Source organism: Lichenostomus cassidix, chromosome 8 (assembly GCF_008360975.1).
Source record: "Lichenostomus cassidix isolate B80296 chromosome 8, HeHo_3.0, whole genome shotgun sequence".
NCBI classification, from domain to species: domain Eukaryota; kingdom Metazoa; phylum Chordata; class Aves; order Passeriformes; family Meliphagidae; genus Lichenostomus; species Lichenostomus cassidix.
The window spans coordinates 22,789,236-22,815,780 of NC_139489.1; the positions used below are offsets into that span (position 1 = coordinate 22,789,236).

Here is a 26,545-nt window from a genome sequence, read left to right on the forward strand (position 1 = left end):
GAGCAGGGCTGGAGCTGTGCTGCAGGGCTCTGAAGGGCAACATGGCTGCACTGACAGCCATAACCAGGAGTATCCAAATCCATGGTGTGTTTCTGCATGGCTCCAAGTCCAGGGTGACAGTGGTGACACATGGCTGCCACCTCCCACTGCAGGGGATCACTGGCTACTGACAGTTTGACACTGGAGATGCAAGTGCTGAGTTTCTCTTAATCTGTTAGATTTGCATGAGCCTGAAGATCTGTTCAACCTTACAAACACCTCAGTGAGAAGCTCTAGTCACCTAGTGCCACCACCTCCCGTAACATTCTGATATGTATACAATATGCCATATGCTAACAAAGTATATTTGGCTGGGAGTTCCCAGGGTGCAGTCTGTTGCCAGCAATGCACCCACTGGGAAGAGCAGATGCCTAAAAAACTTAAATCAAATCCAAGCTGAAGTTTCGAATGACATCCAAAGCTCCGGTGTCGAAGCCGCAGATATCCAACATGCCTCTGTCATCCGGGTCTGCGATTGTGAAACCATGCGAGGTCATTCCACAAACCATCAGCTTAGCAGGAATACCCATTTTCTACAGGAAGGACAGGAAAAAAAATCAGAAAACACATACAGAGTAGAACATGTCAGAACACACATATGCAGCAACTTATATATGCAAGAGGGTCAAATCTCAATTGCATAAGCCACTCTCTGAAGAGCTGTACCGATAGAAACAAGGAATGCCAGAATCAGAACTGCAGACTGCCCCTCAGCTCCAGAATGGGAGCTAATCACAACTAAGAAAGCAATTTAAAGACTTTTGGTTTTCATTTCAATTGGGTGGAAACTATCTGAAGATTAAAGACCATACATACATGCTTTGTAGTTAAAGAAAAAGTTTCCTTAAGGCAAAAAAGATTGTTTCCTGAATAAGCAAGAGCTTCTAAGAGCCATGTGCTTGAAGAAGGCATTTTTCTTTGTTCTATTTTACAATTATGTGCAGCTTAGAGCAGTCCCTTTAAAATGCAATGGGTTTTCTTCACAAGATACTGTCACCTCATCCTACTGACACTTCCCCTACAGGCTTGTCTTCATTACTTCATTGAAACTTTTCGATATCTACTGCAGAAATTAAAGTTAAATTTAACTCCGAGAGTTAAACTTCATTCTGTAACAGCCAAACAAATGTATTCCACCAATCAGATACCAGATGCAGAAATTAATACCCTCCCTGAATAACTACCAAAATTTCATGGACAATGCAGCACACCAAGGAGGATGGGCTAATTACAAATCCTTTTAGCAATTCTGTGGTTTTAAATCTGCACAATTAGTGCAATATGTGCACTAATCCTGCCTAACTGCAGAACTGATCATTTTTTACAATATATAGTTATTTACTGAATAAAGCCACAACCAGTCTAATCTCTAGAAGATTTTTAGATCTGAGACTTATTCTGTACTGTATTTATTAATCATAAACAGTCAAAAGCATATTTACCTCTCTGTACTCTCTAAGGGCCACTGCAGGAGGAGTATTCCCAGCAAAGGTCTCATTATCAGTAAATATAATGAAGACATCAGCAGCTGTCTGAGTTTTCAGAGCCCATATCATTGGAAGGGAACAATCAGTGGTACCCACTGGAATCTTAAAGAGAAAAAATACATGGAACACATTAATAAAGCAATCAGTAAACCTTGGAAAAATTACTTTTGATATATGCTTCATGTTTTACCACACAAGAGGCTTTTTGGTTAAACACAGTCATTTTGTCTTAGTTTTGTCCAGGGTTTGTTTGTTGTTTGATTTTTTAAAAATATTATTTTCAAGCTAACTCATTGTGACCTAGCACTGCTATTTTAAATTGCAATGTTTAATAACCAGCAACTGAAATAATGACATTTGCTGAGCTTTCTCTAAATAAAATGGACAAGAAAATATCCAATGTTTTACTCAAAGATACAGACTAAATGAGGTAGTAGAATTGATTACAAAGAAAATACAGTGTAACTGCTGAGACTTTTTTTTTTACATACTTCATACATTTTCACTAAAACTTGAGGTAAGGTCATGTCAGCTGTCACTGGACAAGGGACCATTTCATGTGAAAAGGCAACAATGTGGGAATCCTTCTCAGTCCGTGCTACAACCTGAGACAGAGAGAGACAGAAATAATTCAGTTATATTCCCCTGAATTTATAATAGCTAAACTGAGCCATTCCCCACCAAACACACACCATGAGAAATGCTTTTGTATTTAAGTCCCCATGGCTCCTCATATACACTAATGGTTCACTCTACACTTTAACTATTCTGTAATACTACTGCAAATAAACATTGCAAAAATGAGAGCTGAACAACTGCTGCAATAACTGTTACTAAAGGTACTTTCATATTTGTTCTCTCCCCTCTGTCATAAAACCTTGGGCATTTTTAAACACTAACAAAAGTTTTACTCCTCTGCAGTACAAGAATACAACACAAGAAGCTTTAGAATACTAAACTGAGGGGGAAAGTGATTGTGAATAAAGGCCACATCAGTACCTAAAATGTACACAAGGATTATCCCAAAATTTCTTCATTCAATTTGTATTATTCTATGAGTGCTTCTGAAAAAATTAAAATACATAAGGTAAGTGCAAGATGAAGTTATCATTTTTAACTTATGGCTAAGCCATTTTATTATGGCTAAGGTAAGTAGAAAAGCTGCCCTGACCTCTTTGATTTATAAGAGAAACCAACTTCTTCAAACTGATCTTTCTGAATATGGTTGCCAGTAGCTTTCAGAGATGAGGAACAAAGTCACACCTTCTGTACCCAAAAAATATTATACATAAAGTTTCTTCTTGATTTCTAACCAGCTTTAGAGCACCTGTGTATCAAAAAAGCAATGCAAGCTGAAAACAGATATAAATCAAAGAAACGGAATGCCTCACCATACACATTACTGCTGCAACTGTGCTGGCGTTGAGCACACTGCCCAAAACCTTTTGTGTCATTGATGCACTGACATCAACTGCAATTACAAAGCGTTTTCCTGTCGGTTCAAGGGTCTGAAAGAATAAAAGAAAAATTACAATAGGTACACATAATTTAGATATTAATTTATTCTTCTGCTTTCAATGCTGAAGTGGGCATTTTTAACTCTTTCTGGGTAACGTCAGGACAATGCTGCTGCAAAGTTTCAGAATTGTTACCCACCCCATGAACTGTTCTTGGCAAGTGTTCAGGAAACACAGAATTCTTAAAAAGCTTAACAAATTGGAGAACTTTATTACCTTGAAAGCTTTGTAAAATGAGGCATCTAAAGCTTCTAAAATGTCTTCATCAGGACGCCACCAAAGCTTCCCTCTGCTTCCATGTCCAGCTTTGTAAGTTTCTAACGCAACCAAAATATGGAATGGATGTATTCTACCCTATAGGCAAAAAAAATCAAAAACAAGGGTTTGAATATTTGACCTCCAAAAAAAAAAAAAAAAGTAACAACTTCAACATGAAAATAAGGTCCTACTACAAAAATCTACAAGTTTAGTATACGGTTACTTTAAACTTGTTAAATTCAAAGAGTTCATGCAGTCTTTACACAGCTGTTGGATGAACTGTGGGTTACTGATATGGACCTCACAACCTCTCAAGAATCCTCCAATTAACACCAAATGTGATGCCATCACCAGAATTCCAGTAAAATTTTGCAGCTCTATGATTGTCCATATTTCCCATCACAGTGTTACAATAAGAGAAAGTCCCTACCCAGCTGAAGGCAAAGGAGCTGAGCAAGGAAAAGAACAAACTTAATTCTAGTTTTATACCAGATACAGTAACGCTAGTTAAGAAACTATTTTTGGAACATTCATTTCTCTTTTGCCATAAAACATTCCAAACTTTTTTTTTTTTTCATGGACAATAAAGCAACCTGAAAGGAGAAAGTCTCCTTGCCCATCTTGTTTTTCCACTCCGCTGCTATGCTATTTTCTCAACTCAAAAATTACAAGACTCAGAAGAAATTGATGAGCCCAACAAGCAAAGCTTGCCACACCCCTCATTTCAGAAAAGATCCAATAGCTGCCAATACACTTAATTTATCAAAGTTTCAGAAAAAAACTGGGGAATCAAATGAGAAATTGTAAACAGAAGTTTTAAAATAAAGTTGCAGGCATTAAACAGCAGTTTTAAAAAAGAATAAACTAAACATTGAAAATTAAAATCCACAAAGGCTGGCACTGATTTTGAAGAAGTCCTTACCTTTTTCAGCAGTTTCTCATTTCGCAGTTTTTCACATACTATTGCCACTTCTGAACCTCGTGGTTCCAGCACTGAATTTGTTGTCAGCTTTCCTAAATTTCTCAACAATACAGAAATCGGCATTTCCTTCAGCAATGCTTTCCAAACCTATGATCAAAGAAAGAGAAGGAAAACACAGAAAGATGAGATTCCCAACTACAAGAACTGGCACCTGAACATTGACTAAGTGTATTTTAAAATAAATGTACAAATTATATTAAGACCTTAATTATTCTAAAACAACTATTTGGGTAAACCACTTGAAAAACAGTATAAGGGCTATTTTTTAAAGAAACCTAGACTTAAGACTCTGAAAAGCCTTACTCTATGGAGAATACAAAGCAAATGGTTACCCACCTCTTTAGATTTCAGATGGTTTGTCAGGAGATGCTCTTTAACTAGACCATATTCCTCTATCAAATGAATAACTTCCAATTCATCTTTTGTGCGTTTTACTTTCTCCACAGCCTCCAGATACTTTAGGAGTTTTTCAGTCTCAGCAGAAACTGCTTTCTCTTTATAAGCTTCTTGGACATCTTTCCACCCCTTGGTAATATATTTAGTGACTATAGCAATTCCTGGTGGAAAAGAAAACCATTTCCCAAGCAGGATTACCATCTGAATACTGGCATTTATCATTCCAGAAAGCAAATAAATTAGCAGTTTTCATTCTCAGACCTGCCAAGCACCTGCTGAAAAGGTCAGCCACACACAATTTAGAGCAGTACTTTTAATTACTTTATTAATCTCCTTAGAAGTAAGGAGCTTTATGTATTTGCTACATTGATCAGAGAAGCTGATCAGACACATCCCTGGAAGTGTCCAAGGCCAGGCTGGATGGGGCTCTGAGCAACCCAGTCTAGTGTTCCTGCCCATGGCAAGGAGGTGGAACTGTATCATCTCTGTGGTCCCTCCCAACCCAAACCATTCTATTATTCTATGATTTGAAGCCAACACATCTTCCCAAATAACAAAAAAGTATTACTTCATCATTTGTAAGCAAATAGGAACAAAATGAGGGAATTGTGTTATTTTATCTTCTCTTTGGCATATGAAAGAAAAGAAGGAACAAGCTCTGTTTACCTTGAAGATAAACAGGTCTGTTTCTGGTAGGAACACCAACATTTTTAAGATGCAGTTTACAGGATATCCTCACTAAGAATTAATCTACAACGGCACTTGGGTTTCCAAAATACTTCCACAGTAAATATAAAAGGTTTAAAACACAGTATTTTCAGGTAAATAAAAATTTATTACCTTCACTGGCAGGTTTTAGGTGGGACAACCTCAGAAGATCTTTATGAGACCAACCACTTCTTTGCTTATATTTTGTAACCGCTAAAGCAAGAGCCATGCCATTCTTTCCATTGTACCAATCTGCAACAGCTTTCCTCAGTGCACGGCCCCACATGCCACATTTCATGCCCTCCTTCAGATCTTTTTTAAACTGGATGAAAGTAAAGAGATGGGTTGGTATGCAACACACCTCGGGGACAGCTTTAAACGCCGCTTGTTTTGTTTTTGCATCAGAGCACTGCGAGCAAACTGCGAGGGCAAAGAGCAGCGGCTCCTGCTTGGCCGCTCTGCCCTCTTGACTAAACGCTTTGATTTCTTCCACAACCTCGCAGCCTCTGCCCTCTTCTATCAGCCTTAGCAAAGCTTCTGCGTTCTCAAAGCCCAGCTTCTGCTCCTTGATGTGGTAGGTGCTGCCCTCGGAGCCGAAGCACAGGAAGTGCTGCAGGCGGCTGCTGTCGCTCAGGTGCCAGCCGGCAGCGCTGGCAGCGCCGGGCTGGGACACCTCGCTCGGGGGCTGCGCTGGGCTCTCCTCTGCCTCCATCCTCTATGCTGCCAGGGGGGCTGCTGCAACGAGAACACACTGCATTAACAGCTGCTGCTGGGTACTCTTTGAGCAAAGCAAATACGTCTTGTCTATATGCCTGCGATCATAGACACTCTTTCATAAATTTAATCAGAGCATACTCCAAGTATTTGGTAATACACATCATTTAGAGGAACAGAAACAAAAAACCCCTGAGTCACAATAGTGACAAACTTCCCTCCTTTCTTCCCAAGAAGTGGCAGACAAAATCCATCTGGTGTCATAGCCTTTTGCCACTAGCAGATTACATCACTTTCTTAGGTAGATTTTTGGCTTGCAGACTAAATGGCTCAAAATTCAGATCTTGCCCTGCTCTATTTTGCTGAAGAATTGCCAATAGCGACCAACTGAAGAAAAATGAGCTCAAAATAAGGAATTAAGATACTGAATAACTGTTAAGTCAGAAGACTTTGTGAGAGTTTATATATGGGGGTTTCAGTGAGGCTTAGACAACAGCCTTTTAACTGAGTAGCTCAAAAACAAATTATCTTTGTTACAGGCTCAAACAGTCAATAGAGACCCAAGAACACACAGAGAGCAGATTCTGAACTGCTTTACATTTGAAGTTAAGAAGCAAAAATCAGCACAAAAATTCACAATCATTCAGTTCTCTCTATGTATACTCTCCTGAGCTGCAAGAGTTCAGCTGTAATATTTGTACGGCAACCTCAATGCTCCTACTTGGAGAACATCCAGCATGGTAAAATTCAAGCCATGATGTTTACAATGGAGCAACTGCAGGTGAAATGAAACCAGCAGGGTAAGGGTAAGAAAATTCCTCATCATCACTACCTCCAAAACACTAATAGCACAACAATAAATTTAGTTTTCTCAGTTCTCACCAAACAATTAAAATACACTAAATAGCACCAAGAGCTCCTATAGAAAAAAAAAAAATCAAAAGGCAGTACCAATAATCCACTCAATCAAACTGCATATAAATCTCAAAATACAGGGACTGAAGCCTGAGTACACACAAATGACACTTCAAAGAAATCCACTGGACAATTTTCAAGAGTTGCAGATATCTGCTTTTGACTTTTCTTGCTTGTTCAGATACTGAAGATAATAGAAGCCATTTTGCTCCATTTACCAGGATAAGCTAGCACAACTAAATGTCACTAATGTAGACAGAGGGGTTTTCTTCACCCAGCTTAGGTGAGTCACACTTGGATTTACAAACAACTTCTCTACTTCTTTGACAGAGAATTTCCCTTCTTCTGCAAGTGACTAGAAATGCACCTTTCCTCTGGTTTTGCATATCTGCACTGAGCTGCATGCAGAATTAAACAACAAGCATCAGTGTTCCCATTACATTCTACAAACTGATAAAAACATAAAAATAAAAGCCATGTGCTGACACCTGGTTTAAAAAAGCAGATTTCAGCTGAAAATTAACTAAGAAATATATTTCATTGTGTTATTTAGAGCACCAGTGCTCAGCTAAAATTATATATTCTAACCATGTTTCCTGCCAAACCTATTTAAATACCCATCATGGTTGAGCTGGCTTTTTTCTTGACATCTGAAGCATGCAAATACACTGAAAATAACAAGGGTGGTATTCCCCATGCATGAATACCACATCACTACCTTTTCATGTCCAAATTCAATTCATTTCAATACAGTTCCATTAGCTCATTTCATTAAACAGTTGGTAATATTTCATAATAAACATAGAAAACCCGAACAAAAAATCCTCAAATCACAATAAGCATCCATTTATTTATCAGGGAAAAAAAAGATACATGCAAAGATGCCAAGAAACACCATTATGTTGAAGGAAAAATAAGAATAGGAAGCATAAAGGATCACCCATGTATACAAAAAATAAAAGATCCCCATGTATACAAAATATTGAGAATAATTTCTTGCTGTACCTTTCATAACCCTGCTATAATAAATACTACTACATTAAAGTGAGACAAATGGGAAAATTCTTTTCAGTCACTGATGGATTATCAAGACTTAAACTGAACTGGAAGCACCATGCCTTTGGTTAAACAAAACATCTCATTTTAATGATTATATTAAGAAAGACTAGCACTACTGTGAATATTTCAGAGATTTTTTTCCTGCATTTTTCCATTTGCCCACATGTTTCATCTGATATGTCCACCTTTCTTGAATTCTCACTTGGAGAGCCTTACTGGTCCTCATACACTTAGTTTTCTAGCCACTAATACAAATTATCAAAATCATCATCACCCTGAGAATGAGAACAAATCTAAACAATTACAGTATTCTCAAATGAAAAATATTATTTATCTGATTAGAAATTTAGATTTAATGATAAAATGCTGTGGCACAAGATCAGCATTTCCATTGGAGGTATCATCCTGAAAGGCAAACAGTCTCAGACCACGCATTTTAATTGCTAAAATAAACTCCATGGTCGTTCACCATTATTAATGAAAAACACACTAGATTTCAACCACCATATAAATTTATAAGTAAAATATCACTTTGACTGCTCTGAAACAGTCAGTTACATGGTGATTGTTAAGTCAATATCTTTATGTTGCTGTACCATAGCATGATTAAGTTCTTTAAATTGACCTTCATTAATTTCTATGACTTTTCTGATTTCTCCTTGTTTTCCTAAGAAATAAAACGTCTTACAAGTTTCACGGATGTATGAAAAAAAACCACATAAAGTGCAAAGCTTTAACAGAACTACAGATTCTAACTAACGTTTTAAAGTAATTTAGCAATGTTAACAATGAATCAAACTCTGTAGCAAAATCCCATGGAGTTAAACTTTGAAAAAGTCAGATCTTTTATGAAACAGACGCACCGACATTTTAAAGACATTTCAAATTGTCTTTGAGTACTTCAAAACCACACATACTTCATTCTACGAGCAACTGCCCTCTCCTCTCTGCTCTCCAATTTGGGTATAAGCATTAAACTGAAGACTATAAAGAATGCCTGCTAGTTAATTGAGCAGAGAGACTCCAACCATCACACCGAGCCTTGTTCTAACAAACCAGGCCTGTGCTACAGCATAGCTCTGCCATAGCTCTCATCCTTCAGCACTCGAGCATCTCTGTCAGTCGGGGTGCCAGGAGGACACTTCCCGAACCAGGCACGGAGCGATGCACGGCGGCAGCACAGCAGATATCCGACTGCCCGAGCCGCCCGTCTGCTGGCGCATTTCTGCCGCAGAATTAGCCAGAGCCTGGCTGCTTAAAGAACGCATTGACTGGGGGGCAAAGCCAGCTTAGCTGACGTCGCGCAGAACGAGGAGGGAGAAGCACCTAAAGCGGATCCCGAGGAGCTGCGCTGGCAGCTGTCAGTCTCCTAAAGGCGATCAACACTCATCGCACCGGGGAGCCGCCCGGGAACGCCCCGCGGGCCCCTCACGGCCAGCTGCCCTCAGGAGCTGCCGCTTCGGCCTCTCCGCGTTCCCAGCGCATCCACGGAGCCCCCGGGCTGCCGCAGGGACCCGCTCCCCCCTCGAAGCACCCCTCGAAGCGCCACTTGCCTGCGAGGCCGCGGCCCGGGCGGGGCCGGGCGGTGCCGCAGCCCCGGGAGCCGCCGGGCCACGGGCAGGGGAGCACCGGGGACGCCGAGGGGCGGCCGGGCCGCTGCGGGGGCGTGGGGCGGGCAGGGCTGTCCCGCTCCGGCCGCCGGAGCTCCGAGTCTCCCGCTCCAGCCCCGCCCGCCGCGCCCCGACAGCATCGCCGGGACCCGGATGGGGCCGCGCCCCCCGCGCGGTGCCCGGATGGAGCGGCGCTCCGGGCCGGGCCCGCTCCGAGCCGCGCCGCGCTGCCCCGGGGCTCCGCAGCCCCCGCCCGCCGCGCAGCCACCCCGCAGCGCAGCAGCCTCGGGGCTCGGCGCGGCCCTCCCGCGGCCGGGGCGGTGCCGCCGGCGCCCGCAGCTGCCCCGGATCCAGTCCCGGCGCCGCTTCCTGCGGCCGCCCCGCCTCTCCATGGCGGTGCCCGGCGCGGGTCCTGCCGGGAAGGGAGCGGCGCGGCTCGGCCTCGCAGCCTGAGCGGCGGCGGCGCCGCCATGTCCGGGGGCAGCAGCGCCGGCGAGTGGTGCCTCATGGAGAGCGACCCGGGCGTCTTCACCGAGCTCATCAAGGGCTTCGGTGAGGCTCGAGCGGGGCCGGGCGGGCGGCGGGGCTCCGGGGGGATGTTCCGCGCCGGTGCGTGCGGCACCGCTGTCCCCGCGCGGGCCGGGCGGGAAGCGGGTGCGGGTGGCTCGGTGGGGCCGCGCCGCGGGGTGAGGCTGCCGGGAGGGCGGCGGGACGCGCTGCTGGTGCGGCCAGGGGTGAGCGCGGCTGCCGTGACCTCCGCGGCGCTGCCCCGGCCCGGCCGGCCGCCTGCGGGCAGCGGGAGCGCCCGGGCGAGGGGCGCGGCTCCAGAGCGGGCTGTGCGGCCCAGCACGGCACGGCCCGGCACGTGTTGGCTGCTGCCCGACAGCTTCCCGCGCAGTCACTGAGGCAGTGAGGCTGGAAAAGAGCTCTGGAAAAGCGAGCTCAGCCTGTGACCCTACACCGCCTTGTCAGCCAGACCGCGGCACCGAGTGCTGCATGCAGCCCTTGAGCACCTCATGGGCTGGTGACTGCACCGCTTCCCCGGGCAGCGCCTTCCAATGCCCAGTCACCCTTTCTGGGAAAAAATTCCTCCGAATGTCCGCTTTAGACTTCCCTGGCGCAGCTTGAGACTGAAGGCTGGGAAGGTGTTCGGGTTACAGAGTCCCGGGAGAGAGGAGTTCTGGGCTCTGGCTGTGCTCGGGCTGAGCTCTGGCAGGGGCTGGCAGCTTGCGAGTGGCTGCCTGGCCTTCTCCAGTGTTAGATTTTATGTTGAATTGTGTTTAAAGTCTTGGATGAAACTGTGAGTATATGGTTATTACGACAGGTAAGTCTACGCAGGATTTCAGTGAAAGAACCACAATGATTTTGCTCCAGGTTTCAGTGATTTGTAGTTTCTGTCATGGCTTTTTTTCAGAAATTAGGTCCAGACACACTTCTTTTATGATTTTCTTTAAATAATAAATTAAACTGCCACATACTAAATATTTGAACCTTTTGGGCTCTGTATTATGCAAATGTCTTTGGTCTACTACCATGAGTCTTTGTCTAGAGATAGCTGTTTGAAGTTCTGCTTTGGACTTGCTGATAATGTCTTAAGAAACAGATTTGTTTTCAGTTAAGCAAAGGACATGAGGTGACCAGAGACATTTTAATCTCCTCTGCGTCTTTGTTAAATGCAACTGTGTTGTAAAGACAGCATCACCATACACAGGTTCAGAAATTCCTGAAATATTTTCTCTTTACTTGTCTTGTTTGGGCTTTTTTAATGAAGGTGTGTTAAAGCCCATAGATAGACTTTTGCATGGCCTGGATGTATGAGTTGTAAATGTTACATAATGTCTTTGTGTCTTCTTTCATAAGTGTGTCTTCACTGGCTGCATTCCTTTGTGAATGGGTTAGTTGAAGAAACCTGTATTTTCCCTTATTTCAGGCTGTAGAGGAGCACAAGTTGAAGAAATATGGAGTTTGGAGCCAGAGAACTTTGAAAAATTGAAGTAAGGCACATATTTTTTATTCATGTTTCTTTGAAGTCCCTGGAAGAATGTGTACTAAACTCAGGTGGATATTTTGTCCAGGGCATTTTGTGTTTGTGTTTTTTCCTTCAGTTTCCACAGAAGTTCAGTGGGGTTTTGATTTAATGGAACACCTGACGATTAAATCGCTTTTTATTAATGCTTTGGTATTTAATCTAACTTAATTGGGTTTTGAAAGAGATGGTGATAGTTGCTAGAATGTGGAAATAGATTTCTAATGATTTTGCCATTAGCTTGCAATTATATCTTTTAACAACTTCTTTGACAAAGTTCTGTTCCTTGCTTTATCTCCCTTCCTCTCATCACATGATGTTGCCTCTCTTGTCTTAAATTATTTTCCTGTGCTTGGATACTTCTGTAACTCGTTTTTCCTGCAAAGCCACTTCCATATGTATGTGAAGGCAAATAGGCTCTTTATAACTGACAATGATCATGTGGAGCAGTTCTACCCTCGCTAGGCCACATTAATTCTTTTAACATTTTGTCCATGATGTGTTGTTATCCGTGTTCACATACAGGATTTTAAGAGGAAAATGTCTTTTAAGCTGTATCTTATGCAAGTATCCTGTGCTTGTAGGATTAGTCTTTCAGAAAATGCTGCAATTGGTACAGAGGATGTACTTTTAGAATTTTTGACTGAAGATATTTGCCAAGCAACACCTGAATGGCAGAAATGTTGCCTAAGAAGCTTTTTATTTGCTGTGGGCATCATCAGAACATTACCTGTTTGCTCATGAAGTGACAGCTTTGCATATCCTGGGAGATGTGTATTTTTCTAGTCCTGACGGATAATCAGCTTCCTTTCTCCCTTCTCATCTACACCTGCAATATTTTACACTATGTGTAAACACTGAGAGTTAAAGATTATTGGAACATCTTGTTTTTTTAAACAGCTGGCCCACTGAGAGAATTTGAAAAAATGCAACTCAGCCTTCTAGTCAGAGCTTAGGAAAAATTTCTTATGCAGTACAGGTGTGTGTTTGCCTTCTGTGGAATATGTACCTTTTGTGGCATCTTTTTGGTGATGACCTTAAATTCAGGCTGATGAGTAAGTGTCTGTTTTAATGTAGCTGTAATTTTGTAAGAGCTATTTCCTTTACTTATACATTTTTGTGTTCTGGTAATACTAAATACAGTGCAACATGCAGTGAAAGCTGCTTGCTTTCCAAGACATGCAGTCTGAAAGGAAAGACATTTTTACTGGAAGTGAAAACTGAGTTTCTCTTAGTTGTTGGTAAGATAATTCAAAGCATGAAGTTTTAGGAGAGCTCCTCTTTGGAAGTTTCGCCTATGTCTAGAAGGATTACCAAAACTTTGGTTCCTGCTCTTGTATATGATTGACAAATGCTTTGCCAGCTATTTATCACTAACCAAGTGTGTTGTGCAGCTGTGAAAGTTGCAGTAACCAGAAGACTGGTTCTGCCCAATGCAAGTTACAGGTGAAATGCTAATTCAGATTGGGATTGTTTAGCACATACAGAAAGAAGCCTGAGTTGTCTTTTGACCAATTAAAAAAACACAGATGAAAATTTCAGTGCAAGTTCCTGATATTTAGAAAGAATTAACAGGATTACCATGTCAGGATACAGCTAAATTATAGTACAGATGATTTTGATGTTTTTCATCAGTACAGGTGACCTTTTTCCTATAAATTTTGTTTTTCAGGCCAGTGCATGGGCTGATTTTTCTTTTCAAATGGCAGCCTGGAGAGGAGCCAGCGGGTTCTGTCGTCCAGGATTCCAGACTGGATACAATATTTTTTGCTAAGCAGGTATGACAAGTTCAGTAATTGTTTTAGATATGTCATGAAACATAGCTTTTAATACCAAAAAACATAAGCTATTCTTTTGTTAGTGTGTACACAAAAATGAATATTTTATAATGTGAAATAACTCCAACAAATTCTGAGAATAGGAGCTGTGTATTGAAAAGTGATTAACAAAGCAAATCAGTTTGATCTGTCAAGTCAGACAAAAATAGCAGCTATGGAAGTGTAAAGCTCCTACTTATTTGTCAGCCCTCACCCATAAAGTAAGTCAGTCTTCTGTGCAATAAATAGAGACTTGGTAAATGTTCTCAGCAGAATGAGCAGATTACTTCTTTTGAAACCACTTTCAACAACTTCTTAGAAGAAATTTATTTTAGTTCTGGTTTTATTTCTTTTCTCAAATGCTCTAAAGCTGGGGCAGTATATGTAGGATAATGCTTTCCTTTAAGGGTTTGCAGACCATTTTGGCCTGCAAGTTTTAAGTGTTTAAATCAGAAAGGTGAGTTTAAATTAGAAATTACAATTGGTTTTGCTAATGTAATCCATTGTGTTGTATTAAATACAGAGTATTACTGAAATTTTGTCTTAGAGCTTAACAGACTGCTGTGTGTGTTGTTTGCAAGCAAGAAAAGCAAGAAAAAGTAACCAAAATGAAAGGAGTATTTTTAGATTTTTCCGGAGACCTGCTTCCAAAACAGTGATAAATGTAACAGTCTAAACAAGAAATGTAGCCCTGCATGTGTTACTTACAAAGCCTTGATATCAAAGAGCAAATTATTAGGATTTCTGAGAAGATTGTTACATAGTCTAATTGTTGGGGTGTTTAGGGTGGGGGTTTTTTGGGTTTTGTTTTTGTTCGTTTGGGTTTTTTGGTTTGTTTTGGTTTTTTTGGGATTTTTGTTGATTTATTTCCCACTACAAATGTGGAAGTGTTCTGGGTGTTAATTTCAGCATATGGAAAAATCTCCACACACTTCCAGGTAAAAGTATAGAAATACGGAAAACGATGCAAGTAGCTGTCCTGGCGACTCTGTACCTGTGCTTCTGCTTTGTTCCTTTTATAACCACCTTGCTGTTTCATGCTGTTGTGGATCAGCCTTTTTAATGCTGATTCTCTTCATTCTTCCCCTGCTGCAGCTCTTGAGTCCTGCCAAGCACTGCCCAACAGTTTTATGATACAATGATCAGCAGCAGTTTGTAATGAGGCAAAGAACTCAGGGAAAATCCTTGGTATAAGTCAAAGGGTAGTAACACGGCAGGAGGCAATTACTCTGATAGGAATCTAGAGAAGGGTTTTTTTTGAGGGTGTTGTTTTTTTATTTTAAAGTGAAGGTAAATTCTCTCTCACTCATATTTCATCTTGTTTCCTGTGAGTAGTTGAGGTCCTCCTAGACTTGCTGTTCTTGTGAATGCTGAAAGCTTTCAAAGCATTTGTCCACTTGCTCCACTTTTACCTTTTTCCCTCCCCTCTTCCCTTTTTTGAAGCTTGACACTCTGTTTACAGGCAAGTAGCTAAGAGGAGCTTCCTTAAGCTTTAAGCTGAGATTGCAGAATGTGTGTCACAAAGTGTGGATAGTGTTAGACTTGATAACAAAACTCACAAAATTAAAGGCTAACAGTGAAAAGTCTTCTTTATTATACAGAAACATTCATATTTTAATGTTTTCTTAAACTGAAACTAAATGATCCTGTTCCTTCACTGGCTGCCATTAAGGAGGGTGTGCTGGAGTGGCTCTAAATTTTAGCATGGAAAGCAATTTCTAGAAATGTTGACTCTTGAAACAGAACTGCCTTAAAATAGAACTGACTCTTAAAATAGAACACTTGATGCATGGAATAGGTGTTTCAAAAGTCCTTTGCGAAAAGTTTAGAATTAGTGTCTTTTTCATTTTTTAGTATTACCTGTCAGTCAAGTGCAGTGGCTTTCAAAATCAAAACGTTCCTTGTAGACGTATATATGCTTGTGCTTCTTAGCAGTTAGTTTTGCCTGGACTGAGCAACTAGAAATAGGTACAGAGAAAATACTATTAAAAGTCAACAGATAAATGAAAGAAACTGCTTTGGATATTTGGAGGAATATGTTTAATGCTAGTTTAGCTCTGGTGACTCTCACACTGAAGAAAGTTAGCCTGAGTTAGAGATCCAAATTGACAAGCAAAGTTTGGAGTGTTTTCTTGAGCAACTGTGTGATCTTAGGATTTGCTGCTGCTGAGAGCAGGGTGCTTGGTCCTCTCAGCCTGTCCCCTCTCAGTGTCATGGCTCTGTTCCTCTCTTGCAATGGCTCAGCTGCTCACTGAACTTCTGTGAGCCAGTGCAGCTCGTCCCCCAGCAGTTTCCTGTGCATATTTGATGGGCTGGCCTGCTATATTATGAGATGTATCTGGTCAGTGAATCTGTGCAGGACAAAGCTGGCAGCAGGTAAGTGAGAGAGAACTGGAGGTTCTTTATGGTGCTGCTGAAGTCACTGCATTTCTCAAAACCACAGTCTGAACCCTGAGTCACCAGGAGCACACAGCAAGATGAGCATTAATATTGAATATTTGTATTGTGAAATAACAAGTCCTCCCAGCCATTGTGCACCTGGGCTCATGTGCCTTTTCTATTTTCTCTATGTGTGTTTTAAGCCAAATTTTATGGTATGGTTTTGAGGGTCTTTCAAGAAGACTTTTCTTTTTCATTACAAAAGTGGTGATGTAAAATAACACTGTTCATTTGTAGGCTGGAATCCCAGAACAAATAGATTTGTTAGGGCAATTTTTATGACATTTAAGGTTATTGATCTGTTGATCTGTATCTTCAAAACTGACATGACACTGGAGCATTAAGAATCTCAACAAGCCTTTGCCTCTCTTCGTTCTCACACGTTTTCTTCTTTTAAATATTCCCATCTAAAGACATTTGGTACAATTCATTTACTGCAGATATGTTTTCAAGTGTCCTCCTGAATCCTGTGTGAGCAATACAAGGTTACTGTTAATATGTAACAACAGTTGAGTATAGAAGTGAAATTTTGTTTCTGTTCAATCTTAGAAAATGTTTCATTGTGGGGAACTTCAGTTAGAGGTAAAAGGCTACAGCTCTCAAACTGTCCAGTAAAACCTCTTTAAAATTGCATTAGAAAGCACAGTTTTGGTAAGAAGCTTGTGCATGCTCACATTTTCCTCATTTCCACTTCTGTAGTGATGTTGTAGTTGAATTCCAAATGGTAACTAGGTCTTGTTCAAAGTTAAACCACAAGTATGTTGGGAGGGGTTGAATTTTGCAGTCTGTCTGGTATGCATGCATATTAAAGGGATTATTTATTGGTCACTTTTATGTGCACTCATGTTAAATTTGGCCTCCCTGTTATGCCTAGGTATGATTTGGCCCTCTATTTGAGGCCACAGAACTCTGGATGGTCTTACATGCCCTTTGAGCTAGGATACCTAGGCACAATGAGGTGAGTTAAGGATACAATTTCAGCCTTAACTCTGAATTTCCTGATTTCTGTGTTGCTTGAGTGGGCCCGTGCTGTTATTGTCACACACAGTGGATACATGATTATACCTACTCAGTGTATTCAGCTCCCTGCCACACTCTTTGGAGAAGCTGCATTCTCTGCTGAGCGCTGCAGAAGTTAAATGTCTCTGGACAAAATAGAATGGCATTGTTGTAGACTTAAAACTACTTTTTTTGAGTTTAATAAGTTATTCAAGTTTTAGTACAGAAGTATTTGTAGGCTGCATTTCTTAGGTGCCATGTATTTATTTTATTTTGGCTTGTGATGCTAGAATGTTAACTTCATTAATTGGGAATGCCTTCAGAAGGCATCGCTTATAATTGATACTGTTAATAACAGTATTGGTCTTTGGTTATGTGTATGCCACTAATGGAAGCACATGTATTTTAACATTTCCAATACTTAATTGATTTCAAACTCAAAATTTTTGTCACCTTCAGATTTGGTAACATTAAGATAGACCAGATATCTATGTTAAAGCTGAGGTTGGGATAACAGATAACTTACAGCAGGTGCAACTTCCAAGACGTCAAACTAAACAGGGATTTTCAGAAACTCTGAATATAGCTGTAGAAAGGTTATGTCTTTACTCCAACAAAAATTTAAAAAAAATTAGATAGGGTTTCTAAACAAGAATAAGTTGTGGAACTTTGTGCTAATGCTGAATTTTTCACATTGAGCTCATAAAACCAACTGTCTTGTAATGTTGGGATGTTAAGTAAGTGAAGCGCAGGGATTCTCTGGTTATATTACCAGTTGCAGCACGGGGTTGTCCACAGCTTTTTTGAAAAGCAAAACACATAATCTGTCATGTGGAAGATGTGAGTAAAGAATTTAAAGGGCTTCTGCCTAAAGTTGATCCAGAAAGTCAGGATCCCTAGAGAAAGGTGCATGCTTAGGAATTAATGTGTCTTACTTGGAGAGTAGCCTAATCAAGTGGTTCCTTGGTTTGTTTAAAGCTGAGCTTCACTTGAGGATAGGTCAATCTTCTCTTGATACATTTCTGTACATGTATAATATAATTTTCTTTCAAATATTATTAAATACACCTTGTACTTTTGACCACAAAAACTTTCAAATCTAGGTATCTGCTTTAAGCTGGAGTCATGGGTATTGATCAATCTAATACCTCACTAAGACTTCCTGGACAGAAATACCCTGGCAAATATTGGTATTTCTGGACAAATACAGAAAATCCTCTTAATCCTCAAGTCCAAATAAAATTTTTTTGGGAACAACCTACATTTATTATCACATTACCTAAAGAGATTTTTTTCTCAAAATGTTTTCTGCCAATGCTGAGACACCTCAAATAAGAGATACACTGAAAATTAGGGAGGTGGGTGACCTGAAGGATTCTCTAGCTAATGTGTGGAGTAGTGCTGGACTGGCTGTGTGCTCTGATGGCATTGTATCTGTGTGACAAACCTGGCACTTGCCCACATTTGCTCCTGCAGTCACATCCTCTTCACCCTGCCTGTGAAGCACCACTAGCTAGATATTTTCTTGTTCCATCTGGGTAGTTCTCCTGTGTCATCCAGATCCAGGGACACACTGGATTTTTGTGCACATCCACCTGCATTTGCTCTTATTCCTCTGCTACAGGACTGTCCTTGCAGCCTTTCTTTACCTCCTGCCTCTCACTGACTGAAATTCTAGAATGTATTTCTGTAATGTATTTTCATTGCAACAGCTGGAGGCCACCACCCTCAGATCTGCATCTTCTGTGGATTTTCTAGCAGTTGGACATTGTTTGGCTTGGTCCTTATATACTTCATCAGACTTGTCTCATGCTGTAGTTGGAATACAAAATATATTTAAAGGCTAGTATTTGATGAGTGCATTCATTTTCTGCCAAGTCTAATTTTTCCTCTGATTTTATTTTCTGTTTAAAGCTTCTGTATCCTGCTGTTCAGCAGTTTCAGTGTTGATCTTGCCTCTAGGCACAAAATCTCAGTAAATTTCTCTTCCTGTTTTTGAAGCCATTATTGAGTTATCTCTAAATAGAGCAACTGATTGTTCCATCTTGATTTTTCAGCAAAAGTAGTTTCCATTTAGTCCTGTCCCTCCTCTAATACCCTGTATCAATTCTGATTTAACCAGTCCAGGTGGCTGTAGTGACCCTGCCTTCATTGTACCAGCCGTGTTCTAACAGTTTGTCAGCACAGGTGCCTCCACCTCCTTTTGCTTTCTCTGTCAGCTTAATTAAACTGCATCAGCTTCACCCACTGATCCACCTGGGATCTTCCTGCTTTCATCCTAGCACTGCTTTACAACTAACTATGATAACATTCTGAGAATCTTTAGTTCTTAATTCTTTTTCCTGTGTTACAGTGTAATTCAAATTATTCCATTCTGGCAGTCTGGGGGTTTGAGTTTTTCTGCTGCTGTTTCATTATGTCATGATGCCCTTGATGGATTTTCCTTGTATATCCTTTATTTTGCAGCTGTGTGTATTCTAGCCCTTAGCTTGGGTACCTGCAGTTTGTTTAGTTTGAGTTTCAGTTGCTGTAATCTGTTCTGCATGTGTACTTGACTCCCTTGATTACGCTTTATTCAACTTGATGGTTTTTTTCTTAAATTAAGAAGGGCTTTATTATTTCTTTATCATCTGCATACAGGCATAATCTGAACTGAGAAGACCCTGAAGTGTGGAAAATAAATATATTATGTGGCTTTTACTATTAACATAGTAGGTTTTCCTTTGTTAGGGGTAGCTTTGATTGTTAAACAGGTTGATTGGGTTTTCTTGTTTGGTTTTTTTCATTCTCCTTTCTTGTTGGAAGTGGTTTCACATTCACGGCCCTGAACTAATTTTCATTTTTTTAATGCAGAATTCAGATCCTCTCTGGAAGTTTTAAAGTTTAAGTAGCACATTAAATTGCAAAATAGTCTCAAAGACTAAAGATACATTGTTTTTTCCTAACCTATTGCTCAGTAAGAAAAAACTGCTAATACAAAGTCTTTCTTGTATACTGGCCTCATACAATTTGATTACAGATTTAGTTAAATCTCATATTTAATAATGCTTGTGGCCTCTTCTTTAAATACAGTGTTTTAGTTTGGTTTTTAGCAAAGACTATTAAAGACATGAATTTAGTATGAAGGGGGTTGTTTATATTTTCTAAAAATGGAATATTTAACACTGAAGTGTAACAGTGTCAGACCAGTAATGTAAATGTTAACTTGAAAAGGATATGTGTATTATAAATTTATAAGCAAGTGAAAAATCACATGGCTTATTATATTACTCAGCAAACCAGCTTTTAAACAATCTTTACATCTTGGAACACTTAAGTTTTATTAATTTATCTCTTGAATATTTGAAATTTTTTGTCAAACACAACATTTTAATAAAATTTCTAGATTCCATAATGTGCTTTGTTGGTCCAAATTAATTGTTTTACCTCCTGCTCCTGGTAGGAATTCTGATAATTCGAAGGACATTTTCTTGGGAGAGCTGTCATTTTTTTTAAAGCCATAGATAAACTAACACAATTTGGGCAGCTTGCTTTGAATACTACTTGGTGTTTTCCCACAGAGATCCGAGGAGTTTGCATTCCTTCTATGCCTTTCCATAATCACTTCAGAGACATGGTGAGGCAGTGGAATGACAGTTTTTAAGGACAACTGTGAAGTAGGTTTTTCACTGAGTTGTGAATGACAGCCATGCAGAGCTGATTTTATCACAGCAAAGGTTTTTCTGTAGCTACCCAGGCAGCAAATCCAGTGTGTGTTAGAGTGAAGCTCTACTGGGAGCAGCACAGCAAGTGTGTGTTTGTATCAAAAAGTGTTGCCTAGTTTGGAATGAACTTTTATCACCAGTGCTGACCAAATCCTCCATGCTTTTTTCTAGGTGATTAATAATGCCTGTGCAACTCAAGCCATAGTAAGTGTGCTGTTAAACTGTGCTCATCAAGATATTCATCTAGGAGAGACCTTGTCAGAATTCAAAGAATTTTCCCAAAGCTTTGATGCTGCGGTGAGTGCCCACTAACATCTGTGTCACTGTTTTTGAGTGTCACTGTTACAGCTCTGGTGGCTTCACATTTATTTGTTCCTTCCTTCCAGATGAAAGGGTTGGCACTGAGCAACTCAGAAGTGATTCGGCAAGTTCACAACAGTTTTGCCAGGTAACACATGTTTTAAATCTGGGCAAAATCAGAGCAAATTCTTTTTAATCTCAGGGATTTTTCAATTGTCTTTGCAGGCAACAGATGTTTGAGTTTGATGCAAAGTCTTCAGCAAAGGAAGAAGATGCCTTTCACTTTGTAAGCTATGTTCCTGTTAATGGGAGGCTATATGAGCTAGATGGCTTGAGGGAAGGACCAATTGATTTAGGTAACATTTTGCATTTTTTCTGAACATATTCCAGTTAAACAATAGCATATTGTAACAAATTGGTCATATGTTCTAGGCTCAAACCAAGTTATTTATTAAAATAAAGATTATCGTTAAAGTTTCCTGAATGTGCTGTTCAGACTTGTCCTTCCTTGCAGTCATTTGTATTTTTTAATTTGTTGGTCTGAAAATACAATTTTCTCCCTACTTCCTCCATGTCTCTGATGCTTTCTCTTCTCATTCACTAATCAAAAGAACAGGCCCTGCAATCCCTTCCAAAACCTTGATAGTTTTGTTTCAGGAGAGATGTTTACATGAAGGGAGAATGCATATAGCTGACTCCAAACACTTTTTTTTTTACATTATGTGGCTTGTGTTTACTCACTGCCCCTTTTCTGGTTAGATAGCAAGTATTTTCCTAATGGTTTAGAAGAAAATAGCTTTATTCTCTGTGAGACTGGTTCCTGTTTTGTGATCTTTCTTGAGATAGCTGTGCCATGTTGTGTCTTGAAAAGCTCTGCAGTGCCTATCATGTAGCTGCACTTTGGAGTCTGATACATTGTCACTGTGTTCCACACTCCATTCCCAGTGTGTTTTCCAAATTTCCCAGTTTTATTTGTGTTTAGGCTGAGCTTGCTGCTAAATCTTGTCTTTAGTCTGTGTAGAGATACTCTACAGTCTGCAGACCTGACAGTAACACATTTGTATGGTCACAAGATCACGAGTCTCTAAATTTACTTTAAGGTCTTGAAATTGCAAAAGAGGCATTTTCAGCTTAGGAAATCACCTTTAGTTATTCTCTCATTTATCTTAAAATCAAGTTCTCTATCTATGGGGTTTTTTTTTTCCTGTCTGACTTTGTATTGTATCTACATAGACAAAATCAAGAGTTAATATTAAACAGCTCTACCTATCCACAGTGTTCTCCTTTGCTGTCTACTTCAATGTTGTCATACCAATTAATATCCCTTGTGTCATAAAAATATTACATAACATACTTCCCCTGCCGCATTATTTCTTGTTATCAACAAAACAAATGTTAGATGCTTATGCCCTTAAAATCTAGCTTTGTTCCTTTGCATTGGCCACTATGTTATCTAAATATTGTTATTAATAAAATATCTTCCACCTCCTGAAAACCACCTGAGTAATTTGAGACTGCAGTAGCTAAGGAAAAACTTGTTGCATACTCTGAAGTTGCTGCATAAGCCTGAATCATGAGTCTTGACTTTGCAATAAATTTTGCAAAAACGATGAATTTTTCCACTGTTATATTTCACCAAGATGATGAATTTTTCCTTTGTTTTTGTGCCAGGTGCATGCAGTCAGGATGACTGGATCAGTGCAGTCCGGCCCGTCATAGAGAAGCGCATACAAAAGTAAATGGTCGTGATGCCTTTAAAATACTGTACCTTACCTAGGCTTAAAAATTCCATAAGCTTTATTTCCTTCAGTTAAAGGATTTCAACTGAATTTCTAAGCAATGACACTCATGCATGATTTTTATATTCATATCACCACATGACTTGAGAACATGTTGCTCAACGTGAGGCTAATGTGATGATAGGTAAACCTCAAATACACCGTGGTGCTGCATAATTAACCCAAGTAGGTGTCTGTGTAGTGAAGAGAGATCCTACTAGGGTACTAAAAAAGAAGTTTGTTATCCCTGTTGTACAGCTGTGGATCTTTGGGAGTGAAAGCTGAGAGTGTCATGGCCATGAATAACATTTGGCTAAGCACTTAAAAATACTTGATAGTAATTAGATCCATACAGCTGGTATTTAGGGATAACAAGTTTTTCTTAGGTATGTGGATTGGTTTAGAAATTTAAGCTAGAAAAACATATTATGGAACTTCTCCTATTTCTTAACTCTGATTCCAAACTGCAGTCCCAAATGTGTTAAAAATACAGTTGATACATGCAATTATTAGAAAATATGAAGTTTTTGCTTGAAGACTTTGTTCTTGATAAGCAAAACAGGACTCTACCAAGTTGCATTTAGGGCATTTAAGCTCCAAAATGCCTGCTGTTGTTTGAATTGCACTTGTCACACTATATGGAAAAGCCTCCAATATTTTCTAAATAAGTAATAATAAGGAGAAGATAAAAACTATTGGGTGCAGCAGTCTTCCGTAAGACTGTAAGTTCTGTTGTCAACTATATTCTGTTTTCTTTTCTTTTTTGGCCAGTTTCAGTATTTGTTTTGTGAGCACAGACAGGAATAGTAAATTCTGGGGTAGGGAGGTTATTAGGAGTTACATACTGGTCTGGTTTTATTTTGTTACAAGATTGGATCTGTAGCACAACTTAATTTAATAGATGCATTTAAAAGTTTGTTTCCTTGAAATGCATTCCCCTAAAATAAGGTCGAGGAGGGGGGTTTTGAGTTGCCATGTTAGTGACTAATTTTGAAAGTGGGCTGTCTTTGTTGTTTTGTTTTTCTGTTCCTCATTTAGATACAGTGAAGGTGAGATAAGGTTTAACCTGATGGCAATTGTGTCTGACAGGAAGATGATCTATGAGCAGAGGATTGCAGAGCTGCAGCAGCAGCTGGCAGAGGTAGGCCAGGGAATTTCAATGGTTCAAGTAGTTCTTTGCTAGTTGTGTGTGTTGATTTTATTATTCACTTCCTTTCCTTGCTCCACATGGAGTATCACTAAAAAAAGCAGGGAGTGATTGGTCCAAATGTGCCGAGCACAGTGACCATGTCATTTTCTACCTTCACTCATTTGCTGTGCTATTGGAACTGTTCTTTTCCCAGTACCTGAGCTAATCTGCTTGTACCTAACTGCAGAAATCCCTGGAATGTTCCTATAACTGTAAACAAAACTGAATCAGTCTGTAATAAAGATACTCAAGACAAAACTTGTTTTAATTTAAAAAAAAAAGACGTTAAAAGGGAGTAACATCATCCATTTAAATTTTTGTTTTGTGGAAGGAGGAGCCTATGGATACAGATCAAAGTAGTAATATGTTAAGTTCTATACAATCAGAAGTTGCAAAATACCAGATGTTAATTGAAGAAGAGAACCAAAAATTAAAAAGATATAAGGTATGTAGCCTTTGCTTTTCTGATGAAATTATTGGAACAGTTGTAAGAAAAAACCATCTTATGGGAACTTTGCAATTAACTTGGAGGAACTGGATGGGGACTAGAAGGTAGCTCAGCCATATAATAATTTGTTAATACTTTTAATTTACTTTTAGATCGAAAATATTAGAAGAAAACATAACTACCTGCCTTTCATCATGGAATTATTAAAGACTCTAGCAGAGCACCAGCAGTTAATACCATTAGTAGAAAAAGTGAGTATTTCCTAGGTGATGCTATATGACTCCAATTCTTCCTACCTTCTCAGTGCAGTTAAATAAACAAGTTGCTGTCATTTATGCTTCCCAGACATTTGAGCAGGGAGGAATGCAGCTCCCTGCACTGCTGTGGCCACGAGGTGGCAGCCTTGGCTCAGAGCTGGGAATTCGATCCTCTTCCCTGTTCCTGTGTCTTTACTGCCTTGAGTTTACCCCTTTCTAAGCTGTCTAGCTATTAACATTGATTTACTGCTAAGGTTTGTATTAAAACCTGAATCAAGAAGTGTGTCAGCCACTTTGGCGAGGTTGTTAAGCTGGTCAGGTGCTTGAATTGTACTCAGCTCAGTGCTGGCTTGCATCTGTGCTGAGTGCCAGAGGCAGGATCCCTGATTCTGTACTCACTGAGAAAGTATCTCTGGATCAGTATAATGAAAAAAGAATTGTGTTTTATTTAATGAGAACATTCTTTAGCTGAATTTATTTAAGAAGGGAAATTTGCAGGTCTGTAGTTTATAATACAGTAACTTATAGATTCAGTATCTAATCTTTTCCTTCTTTGGTTAACTTGTGGAGTTTTAATCCAGTTTCATGTCGATCGAAGTCATTTATTACACCATCAAGCTGCTTTTTCAAGTAAATTACCAGTGGACTGGTGGTAAGAGATCTTAATTCCAGCTCACTGAATTAGATGCTGTTCTGTTCAATAATAAGTGGTAAAAAGCACTGATTCAGAATAAACAAATGTTTTGACAGCAAGTTGTTGGCTATTATTGCTTCTGGATTGTCCCTTTTCTTGCTCAATCCATTTCTTAGCTAATGTCATGAGGAGGAAAATGCCAGTTCCCTATCAGTTTGAACTATTTATGATTGATGCAAGTTTTGAGAATCTGTCTGCAAATATCTTGACAGGAACTTTTGTGGGTTTTTTTTCCACCCATTTGAAAGATCTAAACCACTAAAATCTTGGTCATTTCAGAGTTCAGTTTTGATAATGAGAATGTCTGAATGTGGTGTTTTCTTGTGGCATAAAATGTTTCCATTAAGAGTTTTTTCTATGTTAAGTGAAATCAGTATGGAGGTATGAAAAATGAAGGTTTAAATTATGTTTTTAAAGTAGTGCTTTTTCCCCTATAGAAGTTATCTAATCTCAGTTTCTTTTGTATAATTTATTTAAACCTCTGTGTGTTCTTAAAAGGCTTTATATACTAACCTGGTAAAACGGTAGTAGGCTGCTGCTGAAGGGTGTAAATTTACATTTAAATAGTTTCTTTTTCCAGCATGTTTTTGTTATTCAGAAATGTGATGAGTGGTCATTCAAAGCTCCAGAATGATCTTAGTCTTATCAGAGCTTGACACCATCTCCCCTTGTTTTCTAGGCAAAAGAAAAACAGAATGCCAAGAAAGCTCAGGAGGCCAAATGAAGATGACTTTGCAAAACACATACAGTTATTTGCTTCTGATACTATTTTCATGACAACAAATAAAACTTTTCATAAACCCCAACTTTTGTCCAGTGCACGTTTGCCAGTTGTAACAGTTTGTCTTGTACTGTTTGCACGGGTCTGGCTCTTCCTTCCCCTGCATCTTGTGCATGTAGTACTGCTGAGCAATGTTTAGGTTCTCCTGGTCACAGTCAGTGTTTACCAGTCTGTCTGATTGCTGAAAGCTTGGGAAGTGGACCCAAAAATGTGCAAGGAAAATGTCCCTGATTTGTCCCACTTGACCATGTGGTAACAATACAAATGGCAGAGGTTTCAGTATATAAGCATGAGCTTTCTTTGCTCATCCCTACTAACAGTTACAATCCTTTCAGTTGTTCAGTGACATAGCCTGTGTCTTTGTTTTTATGAAGTGTCTAATTTTTTTACAAAATTGAAAAGTATGAATTTAGCTGTAGAAACATTTG

At 39.7% G+C, this 26,545-nt stretch overlaps 2 protein-coding genes across 4 annotated transcripts; one reads left to right on the top strand and one right to left on the bottom strand.

Moving 5' to 3' along the window:
- Positions 1-323: 323 nt before the first annotated feature.
- RO60 (Ro60, Y RNA binding protein) lies at positions 324-9,764 on the bottom strand. 2 transcript variants are annotated; one of them, XM_085068350.1, is made up of 9 exons: positions 9,629-9,764; positions 5,520-6,122; positions 4,620-4,840; positions 4,224-4,370; positions 3,260-3,397; positions 2,918-3,034; positions 2,018-2,131; positions 1,482-1,628; positions 324-572 (listed from the first exon to the last, which is right to left on the bottom strand). In XM_085068350.1, the coding sequence occupies exons 2-9, from the start codon at positions 6,097-6,099 to the stop codon at positions 420-422; spliced, it is 1,617 nt and encodes a 538-aa protein (XP_084924476.1). In that variant the 5' UTR covers positions 6,100-6,122; positions 9,629-9,764; the 3' UTR covers positions 324-419. The 2 variants fall into 2 exon arrangements, 1 of the variants encoding a protein (XP_084924476.1); XR_014853825.1 differs by having other exon boundaries at positions 435-572; positions 2,025-2,131.
- Positions 9,765-9,923: 159 nt separating this feature from the next.
- UCHL5 (ubiquitin C-terminal hydrolase L5) lies at positions 9,924-26,142 on the top strand. 2 transcript variants are annotated; one of them, XM_085068351.1, is made up of 11 exons: positions 9,944-10,237; positions 11,616-11,679; positions 13,384-13,489; positions 20,842-20,967; positions 21,057-21,118; positions 21,196-21,326; positions 22,642-22,705; positions 23,787-23,889; positions 24,269-24,382; positions 24,538-24,636; positions 26,016-26,142. In XM_085068351.1, the coding sequence occupies exons 1-11, from the start codon at positions 10,156-10,158 to the stop codon at positions 26,058-26,060; spliced, it is 996 nt and encodes a 331-aa protein (XP_084924477.1). In that variant the 5' UTR covers positions 9,944-10,155; the 3' UTR covers positions 26,061-26,142. The 2 variants fall into 2 exon arrangements, with proteins under 2 accessions (XP_084924480.1, XP_084924477.1); XM_085068354.1 differs by lacking the exon at positions 24,269-24,382 and having other exon boundaries at positions 9,924-10,237.
- Positions 26,143-26,545: the final 403 nt, after the last annotated feature.